Below are 18,652 nucleotides of genomic sequence, written 5' to 3'. Positions count from 1 at the left end.
TTCAGAGGTGACAGAAATATAGCCTTAATTATGTTACTTTGTAATCTAATCCAGCATTATTAGTTTGCAAACAAGCAGAGGGTATTAACAGCATGTCAAGGGCTCAATTTCTAAATCTTGTTGTTACGCTCTAATTTTGTTGCCTTGTATCACATGACTGTGTTCAAATGTATAGATTGTACTAAGTAATGAAATAGAACAAGGATCAGGTGGTGACTTTTCTTTGTATCTTCCAGCTTTTTATGCAAATGTTCCTATGCCATTTAAACTTTCAGCATATAGGTACTACTTGAATGATGACCAAGCTTTCTTTGAAAGGTTCTTGCATGTTGTCAGACCATGTGTGATATTACAAGGGAGAGCAGAATCATGATGTTGTTAAGGCTCAGCCCCAAGAAAAAAAGCATTTTCATTGGACTGTACCCATACCGGAGTCCAACATTGACTCAGCACTGGGCAGAGCTCTTAGCGTAGCTTCTGGAGGAGCCATCCTAAAAGTGGGTATTTTCCCCTTCTGCATCCTGCCACTCGGCTGCTTTTCTGAGCTCATTAGGCCTTTTAGAGGTATCTTCTGTTTCCTGTAGGCTCATCTGCTGATTCCTTCTATCAGCAAGGCATTTGATGTATGTGTGTCTATGAAACACAGCTGCTTGTGCTTGTAGAAACATACCCATGTGTCCAGAATAGGGCTTGATAGCCCTAATTTGTACCCTAGAATAGGGGCTTTTTTAAATCCTTGAGTAAACTTCAATTTCTTACCCTAGACTACAATATGTTCCTTTCTGTCTGGGGTAGCAGGAAACAAAGTTTCTGCAAATTCATAAACAGGGACATGAGAATGAAATAAAAAGATGTTATTTTAAAGTTTTTCTTTTAATTTTCCTGAATATATCTTCATATATCTAAGGGCACTGACTTATGTCACTTTACATAGCTACCTTGTAGATGGCAAAAACTGACCCCTTAAGTTCATGCAAGAATGTCAGTAGTGCATACAGGAAGCAGTGAAAACAAAGGAAATATTCCCCTTTCATTCTCTAATAAGAGAAAATGTAGGAATTAATACTTTTTTTAAAATAACATTTAAAAGAAGGAAAGGTTATTTGTGGAAATAATATTATGTGTGGAAAAAGTTAAATTCATGAGAATAGATATTACACTTGTTATTAGAAAACAGATGTAAGTCATGCTTTTATATACTAGTTAAAGTACTTGGTCCAAGCGTAAAATCAGTAGCTTCCTCATGTTAACAGATGGATGTATATTTTCTGCTGCCTTTTGCCTGTAACTTAAAAGTTAAAGAAAGACACAGCTTTTGTATTTGTTTGAAATCAGATCTATTTTTTTTGTTATAATTTGTTCCAGCCTAACACTTTCATTTGCCTTGGCAATCCATGACCGATGTGTGTTTCTGCTATTGAGCTGTCTTTCCTTATCAAAAAGTATGATTTTTATCATCCCTTCTTTGAGGAGCAGAAGGTTGAAGGTTAGTGTTATATCCGGAGGTTTAGCATTCTGATTGTCTTCCCAGCAGTGAAAGTGTATGTGGAAGTTAACTTTTTACATGCCAAAACATAAAAATTTTTTCAGCCTTTCTCTTCCTGAATTTAGTCTTGAAAGTTCAAATGTACTGTCCTCATTACTTTTTCTAAACACGAAAGCCGAAGCTTTCATAAATCCGAATACAGAGAAGCCATATTCTGTAACCTTCTCTAGGTGTAGTTTAGGTTTGAATTAGTCTGGTGTCATAGTCTGGTATCAACAAGGTAAAATCAGCTTCTCTGCATGTATTGCATTGCAGAATTTGACAACAGGTCAAACTTTTGAGCACTGTCTCACTTCAGGAGAGCTCAGGCAGGCTGTGCTGCCCCACAGTCCCATTTCTGCCCCGAGGCTTCCTCAGAACCCCCTAAACCCACTCGGCAGCGTGTTTGCTTACCCATCTGCCCAGACTGACCGATCTCCAGCAGGACCAGCTGCAGGTAAGAGTGTTGAAAGAAAAAAGGCATGGAAGAACCTGGTTTTGACCAGACTGTTTCCTTGTTCCATCTGATCTCAGTCCCATGAGCAGCACTGTCAGCGTGGGGAGGAACGAGTACAAGCTCAGGGCCTAGAGGAGGGTAAATGCTACTGCTCTTGGTGTCAGCCAACACTGGATGCTCATGAAACATCACCAAAATGGGTAAAAGTTAATATAATTTTAAAATGTGTGTGTTTTGAATAGGGAGATATGAAGCAGTCCTATCCTGTAATAAGTGTTAACTTTCTCTGAAATCCTCATCAATGATTCAGGAGAAAGGAGGAGTTAACATAAAATGTTTGCAGTGCAGAATTTGAAAATTAATGATACTTTATTCTTTTTCCCTTTAAGTGTAACTTTAGAAATGTATTTTGCCAGTTTTTAGATGCTATTAAGGAGAGTAAGTGGTGTTTTCTTTAAAAGTAGTTTGTTTAAATTAACTGGGTTGCTGCTTTTAGAGAATGTTATCCTCATTTGCTGAAGAAAGCAAGATAAATGCACATGGAATAAGTGGAAAGAACAGCACAGTTTACTGATGTGGCTGCCTATTCTTGGGCTGACCCTATTCTGCAATCCAACTGTGCAGAAGCTAATAGGAAGAGCAAGCTTTTGCAAAAATCACTACCTTTCTGGTGACAGGCTGACAGTGGTTCTGCCCAAGGCATTGGACTGTTAAGCAGAGGGTAAAGACGAAAAGAGGTGATGGTACCTCAGAGGTAATGTCTTACACTTCAGTTGTTCAGTACGTAACCCAAGTTGCTGGAAAAACTGGGCTCAGACAGAGCTCAGTCTGAGGGCTCAGACAGGGCCCTTTGCTCAGTCTTCTCTGGATTTGGACAATAGAAAGACAGCATCATGAGGGGTCATGTCATGTAGTTCTGGGAGGAGGGTAGACCATAGTGGGAGCCATCTCTGTCCATCCGTTCTCTTGGTGAGCTATTGGCTCCCAGGAAAGAGCAGCAGATGCATGTGTCTGGTTTACAAATTAGTCTTGCATTTGAACACCAATTTTGTCTCTATTTTGTTATGTTGAAAGGCTTTAATATAGAAAAAGGAGTATTTGCAGATTTCCGTTGGCCTTGGAAGCTGCTTATTCCAGCGTATTATGATACTTTCTGCCTTAGTCTGCCATTCACATTTCTATAAATCTTATGTTTAAATTTGTAGGTGCCACTTTTCACCCCTGTTGTTAGTAATTATCTAAGCAACGGTGCTATTCCTTGCTCTTGTGATTATTCTAGCTATGATTGTTAAATCTCCTGCAAACATCCTGCTGAACTTTCACCCATCTTGCCAAGAGGGTGTCTTATGGTTGCTTGTAGCTGCTGAACAAACACCTCTCTGCTACTTTGTATACCACCGCAAAGCTAACCATGCTGTCTGCTCTTGTCAAAGTATTTGACATCTGAAATGGTAGAGAGCTGTTATCTTAAGGGAGATACTCTACATATGAACTGGTCTACTCAGGATAGAGATTTTTCATGAGACTGTGTATGCAAGTACATAAGGCTTAGAGCACAGCCTAAGCTCTTCATTAGGTGAGGTGGGGTTTGTTTGAGCAGGCAGGAAAGTGCAGAAGAACAGTTCGGTGAAGGTGAGCCCTAACGTTATAAGAAGCGATTGCAATGTCTGCTCTGGACACCTAGAAGTATTTATTTGGGTTTTTTGGTTTTGGTGTGTGGTTCTGTCAACACAAATACCTCTGCTAGCTGAAGCCTGGAGTTGCTGTTCTAGAGTATGTGGATATAACAATAGGCTCTCTTTCTTTTCTTTCTTTTTTCCTCAGATTGAATTTTTAAAAGTACTGTCTCAGACTTAGGTAGAGAAATTACATTGCTGGCCTTGAAAATTGAGAGTATTTTTGGCGCTTTGCTGTCCTGGTTCCCTGTTGCTACTGTATTACCAACGAGCTCCTTCTGTGTATAGTTTTTTAATGTGATTCTCGGTGACGTTTGTCTCGGGACATTCATGTGCATCTCTTCCTGCACTCCCATCTGTCAGTTCATGAAGATCCAGAGGTCTCAAATGCCCAGGATTTTTAAAAAGCAAGTAACAGGTTTTTTGTTTTGAACACAAAAATTTCTGGCACCTGAAGCTTTCAAGACAAGCAATGGGGAGAGGTCCAGAGTATCATATGCAAATGGTTTCATGTGGACTTTCACTTTCATGTTTGAGGCCATGTTCCAGAAAGTGCCTTCATGAAAACTCTGATGCCAATGGGGACCAAAATCTGTCTCCTGTACTGCTTCTTGTCTTGTCTTGATTGGCACTTCTGAAATGTGTTGTTCAGAGCTCTGCAGCAGTAGAGTTATATGACAAAGTTCACCTCTAGACTGACTTCTTTGGTGGGTAACTTGTTTCCTTCTGGTCAGCTGTTGGTACGGCCAACAGTCCAGCTGCTAGACTTGTCGTCCCAGCCACCTCTATCACAAGAGATCTGTATTGATCAGAAAAGGTATATAGTGGTGATAGTGATAGTTTTAACCTTTCCTTTTACAGTAAAAGATTACAGAGAATTGTCGTGGTTTGTACAACAGAAGTGTATTCACATATATCTGACTTAAGTATTTAGGTATTTTAAGCTAACAAAAAAAAATCCTTTCTTCCACATAGAAACTATATGCTCAAATAATTTAACTGTTTCTGGTGGTAATTCATAGTAAGTAAATTGAGGTGAAATGAAATGAATGTGTGACCAGGGTACATGATGTTTTAATGCATGAGGAGAAATTAGGATATTTTGTGTGTCATCTTAAGAAAATTAGTTCAAAAGTTTTCCCCTTTAGCTTGGTTATTAAAATCGTATTAAACCCTTCATCACATATAGTGTGCTGATTCTTTTTATTTCTTATTTCTCTCACAGCTGCAAGAGAATCCATCTGGTTAGAAAGAGAAGAGAGAGCCCGGCAACATTATGAAAAACACCTAGAGGAACGCAGAAAGAAGCTAGAAGAGCAGAGGTTAAAGGAAGAGAGAAGGCGAGCTGCTGTAGAGGAAAAGCGAAGACAGAGAATAGAAGAAGATAAGGTAAGAATAAATGTCATGAAAACACTTTTCAGTTTGCTTTTACTATAAGATATGGTACTACCAAACTTCAAGTTGATTGAAAGAATGCAGCATAAGCCACAGTCAGTATGAAAGAGTGTGCGTAAGAGGATTTTAAGCCTTGCACAGATACTGCTTCTTGAAGTGCCCTTTATGAATCAAATGCAGCTAAGCTGAGCACATCTAAGGTAGTGTATGGCACTGGACAAACTCATGCAGAAAAATAAAAATTGGGTTAGTTTTGTATGATTATCTGCTAATTCTTAGTCATTCAGTATAGGGGTAGCTAAATATTAATTGCCCTAACAAAACCTTTAAGAAAGTGAGTGTGTAATGAAATATGGTCTTGGCTGATTTGTCTCAGTTAAGCTGGGAACTACTTGCCGCGTGATCCTACATAAGTCAGCTCATCCTTGTGTGGTTTTTTTTTGTTTGTTCTCTCTCCCACTGCTCTAGTATTTAGTAGGTGGGAGATACAAGGTGGGAAGTAGCCCTAGGTTGTTTTTATGTAGTGGTGGCTATAACAGGGCCACAGTTTTTTCTCTGCACTTCTGCAGGTCTCAAACAGATCTTACCTTTTCAAAATTACAGTTAAATATCTTAACATATTTATGGCTTAATTATTGCCTAATCCTGTTCTAGAGTTAGGATGGTTCATCTGAGTGTGTGTCTTGGCAGCACGCAAACTTGAACACAACTCCAAGATGCCTGCTAAGTTTTGTCCATGTAGAGGGTAGCAGGGCTTGATGAAAAGATTAAGTTAAAAACCCACTAGTATCCAAATGTATTATCCTGTTGTACTTAAGGAACGACATGAAGCTGTTGTACGTCGCACAATTGAAAGAAGCCAGAAGCCAAAACAAAAGCAAAACAGGTGGTCCTGGGGAGGAGCACTACATAACCGCATTAATAACACAGGTAAAGAGGGAGGCTTGGTTTGCTAGCCAGTTTCCCCGCCCTGCCAGTTAACTGGAATTTACTTTGCTTCTGTTAAAAGCAAGGATGGTTCAGTGTTCGCTGGTTTAAAATATTTGCTCTTGATCTTACTATTGCTAGCAATGGCATGTTTCTGACATTCTTGTGTAGCAAAAAGATGACAAGGAAAAATCTGAACAGAAGTTAAAATTTGTTTCAGGAGTTGACTAATTCTGTAACTTTGTCTCGCTACAGCTTCTTGCTTCTGCTGCTTTGCTGTTGTTTGCGTCTGTGCGTGTGGGTGTGCTTGTGCTGTGTCAGTCTTGTGATATGAGCTACTGTGTGCAAATGCTAAATATCATGGCTCAAAAAATAGGTCTGGTGGAAATGACCAAATACTGAGATTAAAACAGACACAAGAAATAAATTGTTCTTTGTAATAAGCTATCTGTACCTTGTACAGATATTTTGGGATATAGAAGTCCCTTTTTTTCCCCCTAGAAAAACTTAAAGATGGGAAAATTAAGTGAATTTTAGCTATATGCTTTTTTCCTCAATTATCTTCTTTAACATAATCTGCTGATCATTAATGTGTATATGCCCTGTTAAATATGACTCAAACCCAAAAATAGAACTTGTCCTTTATTTATTTCATCAGAAAGTGGTACTTAGAATTCTTCTCTTCCTACTCTAATGTATACATTTTAATGTGTCCAGCCTTTCATCAACGAGGAACAAAAAATTGAGAAAAGAATGTTCTGGAATCATTGTCATATATAAGTTCAATAAACAGTTATTTTTCATAAAAGGTTACTTTTTTGCTTAACTCTGTATAACTTATTTGATTTTTATTTTCTTTATTGTGAAAAACCATTGTCTTGCATTCTGTTTCTAGGTTATTTTTTTGAATCATCATTCACCTTTCTCGATTTAGCAGGCCTGGAGCACCACTTCAGATCTCTGGGTGGTGCTAGAAAACCTGGTACATAATTGCTGTGGTTTGTTGATTCGTTTACCCATAGCTAGTTCTCAGGAAATGAGATCATCAGTAACTAAACCACCCTCATGTAGCTGCAATGCATGCTTAACATCATGCTGATAGACTAGAGCTGTTGTTAGTACCAGATTTTTTCATTATTATTTATTTTTACTCTGGAGAGTTACTACTGGCTGACTCTAAAGATTTGGCACAATTCACTGAAATAAAGCATAATATTCCATCTACTGGAATTCAAGGAGACACAATTTGAATATTTTGGTCTTTTCTAAAACCCTCTTGGCATACTACACACATGCAGGATTTACATTTATTTTGCACACAAACACAGACATATAACCAGTTGCATTGGCTGATGTATTGCTCGTGGATATTTTAATTATTTTTTTTTAGAACAAAGAAACCAGCAATGTCCTAGGCAATGGATTGCATTTGGCCTGTTCTACATTTATAGGATTCATATTGCCAACACATACACACCAATCCTATGCTGACTTTCGTTCATTTAAATAACGTTCATAGACACAAGAGAAATGCTGGCAAGCCAAATACAAGAGGTGATTTTTTTCATGTTGTCAATTGTCATCTTCAGAAAGCTACATTATGCTAAATGTAGGAAATTTTGCAGTACTGATATAGTATGCATTTTGTCAGCTATAGGTAAGATAGTTCAAAATCCTCATCCCATTCCCACAAATATTTTTCTGACGAAGATCTGTGACACATGAAGCCTAAGTAGCCTGTCTCCAGTACTGACTCACACACAGTTCTCTGCAACATACCCCATGGATCAATGTGGGATAATCTTGCCAGCCTACAGCAGTCTTGTTCTTAGCTCTATAATGCTTAGTTTTCTCCTTTTAAAGCCCATTGCTGAGTTTTATCCCCTTTCCAGTACTCAATCTGCTGATTTTTATACCCTCACTGAGTCATTCTAACATGAGACAAAGTGAGCAGATAATCACATGGGGTAGGGCAGAATCTTTCTTCACACCAGCTAGTTATAGTGAGTCCTATATAGTTTGTAGATCTGGGGAGGCTAAAGGTATTTTTTCATGCACTGTATTTCTATGAAAACTTTTTTTACACAGTGAGTATACTTTAATCTATTAGGTCAGAACAGGTAAATACAATGTTCACGTACTTGTCATAAATAAACAATTGCAGAAAATATTTCAGCAACATCCTCCTTAATGTTGTCAGTGTCTGAGTCTGTATCTGCTTCCAAAACAGTACGTGGACATATTTTTGCACACACAGAATATGAATCAGCAGAGCATTTAGACATATGCTGAAGCCTCGTTGCACTTCAGCATGGTTGAATGCTTTGCTGAGTGCTGAGGTTCAGTACATGCTAAAATGTAAGCAAAAGCAGAACTGATTTTCCCAGCATCTTCCAAATGTGAGGCTTCCAAATGGAAATTTGCAGTGGAGGACATGTAGTTGATGCATGTACCTTTTTCTTGAGAGAAAGCATATAGCTAGCTTGCTTAGCTCATTCCTTCTCTTCTGCCATTGCTAGCAACCTTCGTGTGACACGCACGTGTGCAAAGTGTGTGCAATATGTATTGTTGAAATAGCCATCACCCCCTCAGTAGGGTGCAGATGCTGACACTGCAGCAGTTGTGCAGGCAAATGATGTAATACTGCTCTAAAATGTAGAGAACCTAAAAGCAAAATAAAATCCTTTAGTATTCTATAGCAAGCATGTGCATTACAAGTAGTCTCTAGCCTTCCCCAGAGACTCATTTTCTTTATCTGCTAAGCTGTGTGCTGGTTTGGATTGACTAACTACAGCTTCATTCACAGCAGGTAGAAAATGACTCTGTGGTGGGAAGTCATGCACTTATAGCACTTATACATAACTGGAATTTTTTAACTAAAACTTTTAATTCCTTTTGTGTTTACCCTTGAGCAGTAGTCTTCCCTTAATCTTTCGGCGTTGTATTGTCATGATACTGACCTTTGGCCTAGTAACAGTGCCCTGTCACATGTCACCTTTTATTCAGGTGCTAAGGGGTTTTTTATAAATTACCTCAAATTTCCAAGCATGTTGGTACTCCATTGAAACTTTTTATTGTAAGTCATGAGCAAAGTTTTTCTGAGAATATTGAAAGGAACAAGGAAACAGCATCTTTTCTCCTAGTATTCACTAGGATCTACTAGATGCTCCATTAAGTCCTTGGATTGCATCCTGATTGAACAGTAATCAATGAACGGAATATTTTAGACTTAAAATAAATGGTTTTGTGCCCAGTCTTTGAGTCGCCTGTACAACGTCTACTGAGAAGTTCATTCTATTTTGGAAGTTCGTGTGGTAGAGCAGGAGTGACCTAGTCATGTTTTCCTCCTCCCACTAGTGAGCTAGGAACTTGCACTACTGCATGTGGCTGTCAATTAGCATTATCTCCATTTGTTTTAGATCCAGACAGGCGGTCTGTTTCAACAATGAACCTTTCGAAACATGTTGATCCAGTCATTAACAAGCGGCTCTCCTCCTCATCTGCAACATTACTAAATTCTCCAGACAGAGGTACAGTTTCAAAGAGGAAAAAAAAACAAACAAACGAAAAAAACAGCAAGAATGTTCTATATTGATGTATTACTTTGCTCATAAAACAAGCTTCTGAAGTCATTTTCTGTACTTCATCTAAGTGGGAGTGAAAAGACTTCAAATGTGAAAAGTAAATGGTTGAACATTTTTTCCTGTGAGAAGAATATATATTTCTTGGTTTTTTTAAAATGAGAACTTTCCTAAACAATCTTACTTTAGCAAGTGATAAAAGCAGTGCTTCTGTCAGGTTTTTAGTAAATGAGAGACAACTATTGAAAGAGCACATTGCTCCATAGTGCATGCAGTCATGTGTAACCTTTTATTTGCGTTAGGCCATCTTGTCATTATTTTGTGTTCCTACTTTGGTGGTAGTTCTTGAATATCTAAGAACACGTTGCATGAAGCTTCCAAGTAGTTATTTTATTATAATTTGCGATTATTTTTATTGAAGAGGTATGAGTATTTTTCATATGGTCTGTTTATTGACTTTTTGTGTCCAGTTACTTTTCAAAGATTGCTTTATTTTGGTGTTATGTTTTTGAAGTTTACAGCTCTGCATAAGAGAGAAACAAGCTCTTAAAATTAATGTAGCTGAATTGCTGCCTCTGTTCTGAGGATTTATGAGAATGAAGCATTGAGCATGAGAGTTTTATAAAAGAATGTCTCTTGTATAACTTGTGCAAAAAGCTTTACAGAAAAGTACTTGGAAGGGATTTTTTTGTCTTCTACTGAGAATGAGAAGTTCTGTCCCCTTTCAATCCATATAAATGTATGTTTTCAAAAACATTTTTTGAATGGAAGTTTGGTTGTGTTGCAGAACTGATTGGTAGATGTCATTATTTGTGTGTCTTAACTAAATGCTGGTTTATGTGCATGCTTGTACGTGTGTATCTGGTAGATTTGATGAGTCATTTTAATCCTAGTGGGCTAACCTAGTTGTAGAGTCTGGTAATACAGCGCTATATTAGGAAATTATTTATTCCAAAACTCAATTTAGGGCAAAAAATTATTGAAGAAACATGGTCAGTTTTAATTTTATTAGCTTTTTGGGTATATATACATTTTGCCAGGGAATGCTTCTTTGAGAAAGGATTGTGGGGGAGCAGGGAGGAAACAGCAGCACACATTAAATATGAGGGGTAGTCTTTTATGGACTGTAACTCATTGCACAATAGTTTCTGCCACCCATTTTGAGTTCAGGAGAAGTTAGACTGAAGAGTAGGTAGTCTAGCAGTGGGGAAAGGGAAGGAATATGGAAGTGGCAGCCTATGTCAAAAACTTTAAATGTTGAGGCATTCTTTGCTCGGCAAGTTAATTTAAAACAGCACAGAACTCTTCAGAAGTCTGTTATGTCTTTCAGACTCCGAGACAGAAAGCAAATCCAAACACTATAAATGTCCTCTTTCTTGTGCAGAGTCATACACCTAAATCTAGTTGAGCATGTATCTGGAGAAGTGCCACTTGTCTCTCCAGTAGCCTCAACATCTTAAGGCAAATGCTTAAAGGAAGGCTGTGACTGTCTGCTCCCCATTTCACCTTACAGAGGGCACCCAATCACACTTTGTCAGTAATGCTTACTCCTACCTGCAAAACAGCAAGCTGGAGATGAGGATAATAAGCTTACCCTAAGTGGCTTATTGCTGTCATCAAGAACACATCTTCTGTTAAGCAGCACCTTGTTGTTACCTTTTGAAGAATGAGATTTTTTTTTGTCTAGCAAAAGATAAAAATTTTCATTAACTAATTGCCTAAAAGACTGGTTAATTCCTTTTCAAGTATAGTATTGCTATATAGCTCTTTATCACAATTTTACAACCGAGCAGCTAGAACAGGCTTCTCATTATGCTTTTATGTTAGTGGTACAGGTCTGAGTAGTTGAAACTTTAACAAAACATGAACACATTCAAGTGAAGAGAGCTGCTGTTGTCAAATACTTTTTGGTAATTTTGCTCTTTAAGGGAGGCTGTGCAAGTGGATAATACTTTAGATGAGGTATGAGTTACACACTTCCTTAATTTTGATAAGCAAAACTTGCACCATAGTTGTGTTCCTCCTCCTCTCTGCAGTGGATTTTCTTTCAAACAGATGATGGTCTTGAACACTGCATCATCTTTGTCTGCCACCTTTAGAGAAGAAATTCAGGGGCTCCAGTATTGTTACCTTTTGAAAGAGAATCTAAGCATAGAGTATTCTTACCCCACCTGCCATGTTTGTGGTTCTGTATGAGCAAATACAACTGCTATCAATGAGAGTCTGCTTCATGGTGCTCATCAGGAGACCTGTTAAACCCCTGCCTCCCATCTGTTCCTAGAACTAATCTGATGTTGCTGTTTGCTTACTTGCCACTTTATCCTGCTGCTGCTAAGACAACTTTCCAGTGTTCAGTTTGTATATCCTGAAGACAAATACAGGTGATTGTAATCAATTCACTGTTATCAGCTCCCTGGGACTTTGTGTTTTTCAGTTACAAGTTAGGCTATAAAGATCATCTTTAACCTGTTTAGACTAACCTGCTTGTAGCTGGGGGTAGGGATACTTGCACCAGCAACCCTATCACGAATGTGCTTCCTGTGTGGAAACAAGAAGCAAACACCCCTAAGAGTGATAGCCTAACACACAGCATGAGAACAAAAAAACATCATTTCCCCTTGTCTCTTAGATGGTTTGAAGGACTAAGTCTTGAAAACATCACCCTAAGGCATTAAAAACAAAAAGAGCAAGAAAAAAAAACACCCTGACCTCATTGTTTTAAAGTCGGTCTTATTTTGTGATGCCCTTTTTTTTTGTATGGTTGCTTCAGTGTGAATTGGACACCAAAGTTAACTTGTTCAATGCATTTCGGTGTTAATACTGTACTTGGAACCCAGTGAGCAAAATTTTATTCTGCTGTTGTAGGTTAATGGAGATGCTAATGACTGTTAGAAAGTGTCAAATATGTTTTCAAGGAGCTGTGTGCTTGGAAAAGTCAGTATGTGATGACCTTGATCCACAAAGCCAAGTTGTATATTTAAATGAACTCTGATCTAAACCTATTTTAGAGATTTAGGAAGTCTTCACTCCAAGCTCCTGGCTAAAACTATTTTGATACCTCTGAATCATGCCTTTTGCTTCTAGTGAGAAGTGAGTTTTTGTTGGTTTCTTTTAGCTCACTGTTGGCGCATATCAGCTAGCTCACTCCCAAACACTGCCTCAGTGTTGTTAGTTGGATGCTGTGAGTACACGATTGCTTCCAGTAGGTGATGTGGATATAAGCTCCCCTGTGTTAGGGGGCAAAGAGAAGAGAGAATTAAACCATACTCACTTTAAGGGCAAATGACATGGGATAGGTGAGACATGGCAATTTAGTGTTCCAAGCCATCAGTCTCTTAGCTGTGTCCTCTTAAGACTTCTTCATCTCGGGGCCTAACATGTAAGGTCTGTGGCTGGCCCACAGGGCCACGTTTCATTGTGATATTTACTTATCAGCTGTTTGCAGCTTGTACAGATAAACTCCAAGAAACTAATAGTATATGTATTACTGATTTATTGGCTTTCTGAAGCTGTATAATCTTTGTGTTAAACTACGGTAGAAGAGTTTCTCCAGACTCATCCATACTCATGCCTGTGAGCCTCATCTAGTAAAGCATGAGATGACAAAGAAGGTTCTGCTGTCTTGCAACTGTAGCTTTAAACAGTGATCATACTGAGCATGGTGCCTGGAGAAGAAAGGAAGCAAAGATTTTACCATTATTGCATCCAGTTTAATGGTAGTTCTGTGATTCCCCCCCCCCCCCCCCCCTTTCCTTCCTCATTGTTAAATCACATTCTTAATGATAATGTGTGTGCTGTAATGGAGGTCTCTGTAGGGTATTTTGTGTCCCTGTATAATCTGTACCAATGCAAAATGGAACCATTAATCACAAAGAGCTCTGGCAGTAGTACATTGTGTAAGGACACTTATCCAGAGAGCCTGCTGTGTTTGAGAGTCCTATATTTCTATAGTAATGCCCCTTATTGAGTTAGCAAAATTTAGCGGAGCAATTTGAGAAGTGAAAAACAGCACTGAGGGCAGATTAGGCAATTAGATTTTCGAAACATGAGATTGAGATTGGGCCCTCTTTTCATGGGGCTCAGCATGGGGTAGATTAAAGACAGATTCAGAGTTCATGGCTGTTAAAAGTGATGGATCTCTACCTTTAAAAATGCAAATTAATCTCAAGTTTATTACAGCCAGTCACTTCAATGACTGCTTTAGAGACCAAACATAAATTCAAGATGCAGTTCTGTTGCTGTGAACACCAAACTAAGGGCAATGAATGCTGAGATGTAAGGAGACCCGATTTCACTTGCAACACCAAGATTATTGCTATAGTCTAAGCTTATTATAATGAACTACTATGGGAACCAGTTGAATTTTTTGTTTTGTGATGCTCATTATAATACAGTTTGTTGCATCAAAGCATCAAAGAAACATCTAGTTCAATATAAAAAATAACTTATAGGGCTCTTCTGCATGATCAATGTTTAAATAGTATTAAAGAAAGTAAAGAAATTTTACAAGGCAGAAGGAAGATATCGACAAGATAAGTTTGCATTAGGTGGTATTGGGAAAAGCAAGGCAAGGGAGTCATTGCAGCAGGTCAATGTATAGAGTGTTTTCAAAACAGACTAAGTGCTCAAAGTTGTGTCTTGTTACTGTTCTAAACTGAAAATTATCATTAACAGGATTTTTTTTTGACAGAATTAATGATCAAATGTACTTACTGTATTCTGTGGCTTTGTGTATTACTGAGACAGCTGTAGCTGCTGAGCTTGGTATCTGCAGCTGAGGCACATTGCAACTTTTTGCAATGCTTTGACAAAACCTCTTTCTTTGACACAATCCTCTGTAGAGTAGTAAGCAACCTTTGGGTTTTTTTTTTTAACTGGGCTGGCAGATTCTGGAAGATGTTTTAGTAACTGGTCTTTTTTTATAGCTAGAAGACTATATACCTTATGTATAGAAAGCGCTTGGGACGCACTCACTCTGTAAAAGTCTGTATTTAGGAGTGGCAACTGCTCTCCTAGTGCAGTAGTTATCCTATCATTCCTAATAGGAAAGGTGGCATATGTGCAAAGCATGGATGTTAGTTTGATAGCAATTTGCCATAATGCCACAGGCAGTTACACAAATTGAATGTTCAGGTGTATGTGAGCCTGTAGTAATTCCTCTACTAAAATGGGGTAAGAATAAAATGCAAAACACTGTATGATTGTATGCTTTTGATCTCTGAATGACAGTGTCAAGATTTTCATGTTATGTAGTAATGAGGAGATAATACTAATACTTCTGCAACATGTAGTTATTTGTGAAGCTTTTGATCTAACACCTTGCTTGTATGGTGCACATTCAGCTCGCCGTCTACAGCTCAGTCCATGGGAGAGCAGCATCGTTAGCAGGCTTCTGACGCCCACTCACTCATTCCTGGCCAGAAGTAAAAGCACAGCTGCACTGACTGGAGATGCAGGTAAACCCATAAGAACAGAGGCTTCATGTCTTGGCCACTTATTTTTCCATATTTCCTGGAAAAATATTTATTTGAGTGTACGGTATCATCCCAGAAGGAGCTTGAATGTCCATGACTACGTTGCGTGACAGCACGAAAGCTTGTTTGTACACTTCTTTGTTATGCCTCTTTCGCCAACCTCCAACCTCTTTCTTAATTCCTTTTGCTTCATCACAATGCAATAGATGAAACAACACACAGGGCAACAAAGCCATGCTGTCCGTGGCTGTTTAAGGAAACACCCTCAGTGCTGTAAAGAGCTGATTCAGCACACCCACTGCTAAGGCTATGAGCTGCTTGCTGTAAAAAATAGTTTCATTCTGTACCAGGGCACTTCCCAAATCGAACACGTTAGACTTGCAGAAGGATAAGCCCTGGCTGCAGTGGATTTAATAGGACATGAAGTTAAAGGTACAGGTTTAGTGAGGCTACAGTAACTGTCGAGTTCTCTGCCAACCCCAGAACAGCTCTGATGTCTGCTAAAGTGAAAATTACATGCAGAAGTGGGAAAATACTGCTAGGTGGTACCTTAAAGCCCAGGCAAAACTGTGTTCTGAAGACAACCAGGCCATACTCGCTTATCATGTGCTTTAGGCAGGTGACAGCTGCTGCTTCTTTTATCATAGAATGTTTTATGATCATGCACTGGGGACTTTACCATTACAGTAGTGTGTTGCTGTACATGCTGAATACTTAAGTGTAGGCAGGTCTTTCCTGTTTGACATGGACAGGATTTTTATTCTAATTAAAGGACATCGATGGTAAGAAGGAAGAGAGATCTGCTAAGCTTACTTTTAAAGAAGCTTTCGCTTAGGAACCCTTATAACTGATTAGGGCTGCAGTACATTTGCACAAGGGTAGTGCTGTAGGAGCAAAAATGTGGATGATATTCTGCAATCAGTGGAATTAACAAGTACAAAATTCCGTTTCACTCTTCACAAACAACAGCTTGTAAAATGAATACTTAATGTCATCTACCAAGCAGGATACTGGAAATTCAGCTCCTTGTTAGGGAATAGTTGAGATAGCAGCAACTTAATTTTGTAAGTGGTTACTTTACTGGAGCAAGCATGAAGATTTGTTTTGTGACTGCTGTTCTTTATGCTGCACAAGAAGCTCTAAACTGAGTGGAATATTGAGAAAGATTGCAAATAGCAGGAATGTCTGATTTGTCAGTCATCATTCTGAGGTAATTCCCCTGAAATGCCTTCTCTGTGCTAACTGGAACTGTACCACCCAGAAGAATAATCCATCTGCTCATTGTTTTCCAGGTATTGTTCTCTAGGAGCAATAACTGCAGTCCCTTCATGCAGGACACTTCCTGGAGATTAATGATCAGGTGGTGATAATGGCTCACAGCTGTGCTCTGAGCACTCAGCTCATCCCAGCCTGTCATTATTCCCTAGAAAATTACCCTGCCCTTTTGCTGTGAAGATAAATTACAATGCAAAATATCAAAATCAAATTAAGTATGGATTCATGTCCTCAAATTTTAAGTGAGCTATTAGGGACATCCAGCATAAGAGTATGTCAGGATCATTTTAAAATAAACCTCCAAAACCAAGATATGTTTTTTAAAATAACTCTTCAAAAGCTGGTTGGAATAGATGTAATTCTGTTGGTACAGGGTTCGCTGGAAGTGCTTCCCTAAAGCGTTGTTTGGCAACACCACAAATGAAAATGAACTGCTTATCTTTTAATAATTATGATGTCATCCTTGGTGATAACTTCAGATAATCAATGTGCAGCAAGAGAATTGATTCACAGGGGGTGGGAACGGTGTAAATTATAAGCTATTTAAAATATATGTTGTGCCACTACCTCCAATTTGGTTTAGATACTCAACCAAAAAAAAAAAAATCCCCACAAACAAAACCCCATTTTCTGTTTCTTGATTTTTTTTTTAAGTCAGTCATCTTACAATACCTCATAAAACATAAATCTCTGGAAATTTTAAGGCAAGCATGAGTGCCCTTCTGTGTCACTTACGTGAGACTTTCTTTATTCATAATGTTAATCTCAGTGTAGGAGAATTTGCAGCATTAGTACTGTTAAGTCTATGAGCTCTTCCTGTAATAGCAGCTGTACTGTTATAAGACTAGAAGAATTAACTGTATGTACAACTGTGTTCTTTCAAGTGTGCTCAGAGAGGGATCTACAGGCAAGAAATGTTGGGGGTTTTCACCAAGGAAACTGGTGATGTAATTCTCTTTTCCTTTAATTTAAAAAAAAAGAAGTGTAGGGAAGATACTATATAGAAGCTCTGCTTTTCCTTCAAGTAACAGGCTGAAAAATAATTATGCTGAGACTGTATTAAATTATCAGGAAAGACAAATAGGAGCAGACAAATAAAACTCTGCAGTAATTACAGTTTTTCCCAGTGTTCTCCTTCAGTTAAATCAGGAGAAAGTCCAAGAATACTCTGCTGCAAAAAGTTCCCCATGGTACATTTTGCAGTGCTAAAATTCTCTTTGAATATGTGATCGGAACACCATATACCTGATAACCTGCCACTGCCAGGAGATCTTTTGGTTACAGTCTTTGTCCTTGTGCAAACCAAGGAAAAATGCCATCCTCGTTACTCCTTCAGGTATTATTTTCCAAGTTGATTGTTGTTTTTAACCTGCTTTTTGTAATGTGTAAAATAGTTTGCTGTCAAGAATGTATTTGAGTCAGCTGTTATTCTAGCATTATCAAGAAATATTAGAAGTTCTTAAGTGGCTGGGCTTCAAATATTCTTAAAAGAGGGATTTTTAAAAACACATAACTTGCTAAAAATTGTAGACAGCAGTTTCATTGATTATTATAAGGGGAAACTGTTTTGTGGTGTTAATATTTTGATCTTTGTGTGCATGCCTCCTTTTATTTTTCCTCCACTTCCAAGGCCAATTAATAGGCATTCTGATTTTAGTTTGTTTTCTATTCTGAATGTAATTGAAACTCATGTCAATGCACATACTAAACTTGTCAGTCAGACCAGTCATTGTCCACTGCTTTTTCAGAACCACCAGTTGTATAAAAACTTAGCAGAAAAGCATTGCTACTTTCTGCTATGCAGTTATGTGGCATACTACTTAATTTATTTAAAAGAAATTATTAGCCTACAAACAGAAAAGTACATGAGTGCCTACTGAAATTGTATCATTATCGTATGTGTGGCCAAGGTAGTGTATCAAATGATGGCTCTGACTTGAGAATTAAGTAATTCCTCTATGTACTAATACCTTCTTTCTTTTCTTTCTCGGTTGTTTCCGTTCCTGCTGGCTTTCCTCTGTCAATTCTTCAATGCTGCTCTATAATTAAAATTAATAAATAACAAAACCAACACCGTAGTTATCCCCATTTGTCCCCGTTCAGCATCTTGCAGCCCCATCAGTCCTCTGTCCTACAAGACCATGAACTGTAGGAACCCAGGAGACCGAGCAAAACTTTATGCCTCTACTGATGCTGTTGGACGTAGGAGAGCAACGCATCTTGCAGGGGTAAGTGTGCCAGTTGGATGTGAGCTAGTGTCTTGTGCCGTGACCACCTGGTTGCATTGCATGTTAGAACAGCAATAGTTGCAAGGATACTTGACCAAGTCTGATCCTCCCCTC

General features: G+C 38.4%; 1 protein-coding gene across 11 annotated transcripts in view; it reads left to right on the top strand.

Annotated features, from left to right (window-relative positions):
* Window positions 1-18,652, top strand: part of MAP7 (microtubule associated protein 7) — a 123,085-nt gene that overhangs the window by 79,976 nt on the left and 24,457 nt on the right. For all 11 annotated transcript variants that reach the window (XM_075087716.1, XM_075087719.1, XM_075087718.1 and 8 more), the window contains 5 exons: window positions 4,884-5,047; window positions 5,872-5,983; window positions 9,400-9,510; window positions 14,904-15,017; window positions 18,414-18,538. In XM_075087716.1, the coding sequence (XP_074943817.1) occupies window positions 4,884-5,047; window positions 5,872-5,983; window positions 9,400-9,510; window positions 14,904-15,017; window positions 18,414-18,538 (626 nt within the window). The remainder of the gene's footprint in view (window positions 1-4,883; window positions 5,048-5,871; window positions 5,984-9,399; window positions 9,511-14,903; window positions 15,018-18,413; window positions 18,539-18,652) is intronic.

The sequence above is a fragment of the Phalacrocorax aristotelis genome, chromosome 3 (assembly GCF_949628215.1).
Source record: "Phalacrocorax aristotelis chromosome 3, bGulAri2.1, whole genome shotgun sequence".
In the NCBI taxonomy this organism is placed as follows: Eukaryota; Metazoa; Chordata; class Aves; order Suliformes; family Phalacrocoracidae; genus Phalacrocorax; species Phalacrocorax aristotelis.
The sequence above is the reverse complement of the archived record's forward strand: the minus strand, read 5'-3'. Positions and strand labels throughout refer to the sequence as shown.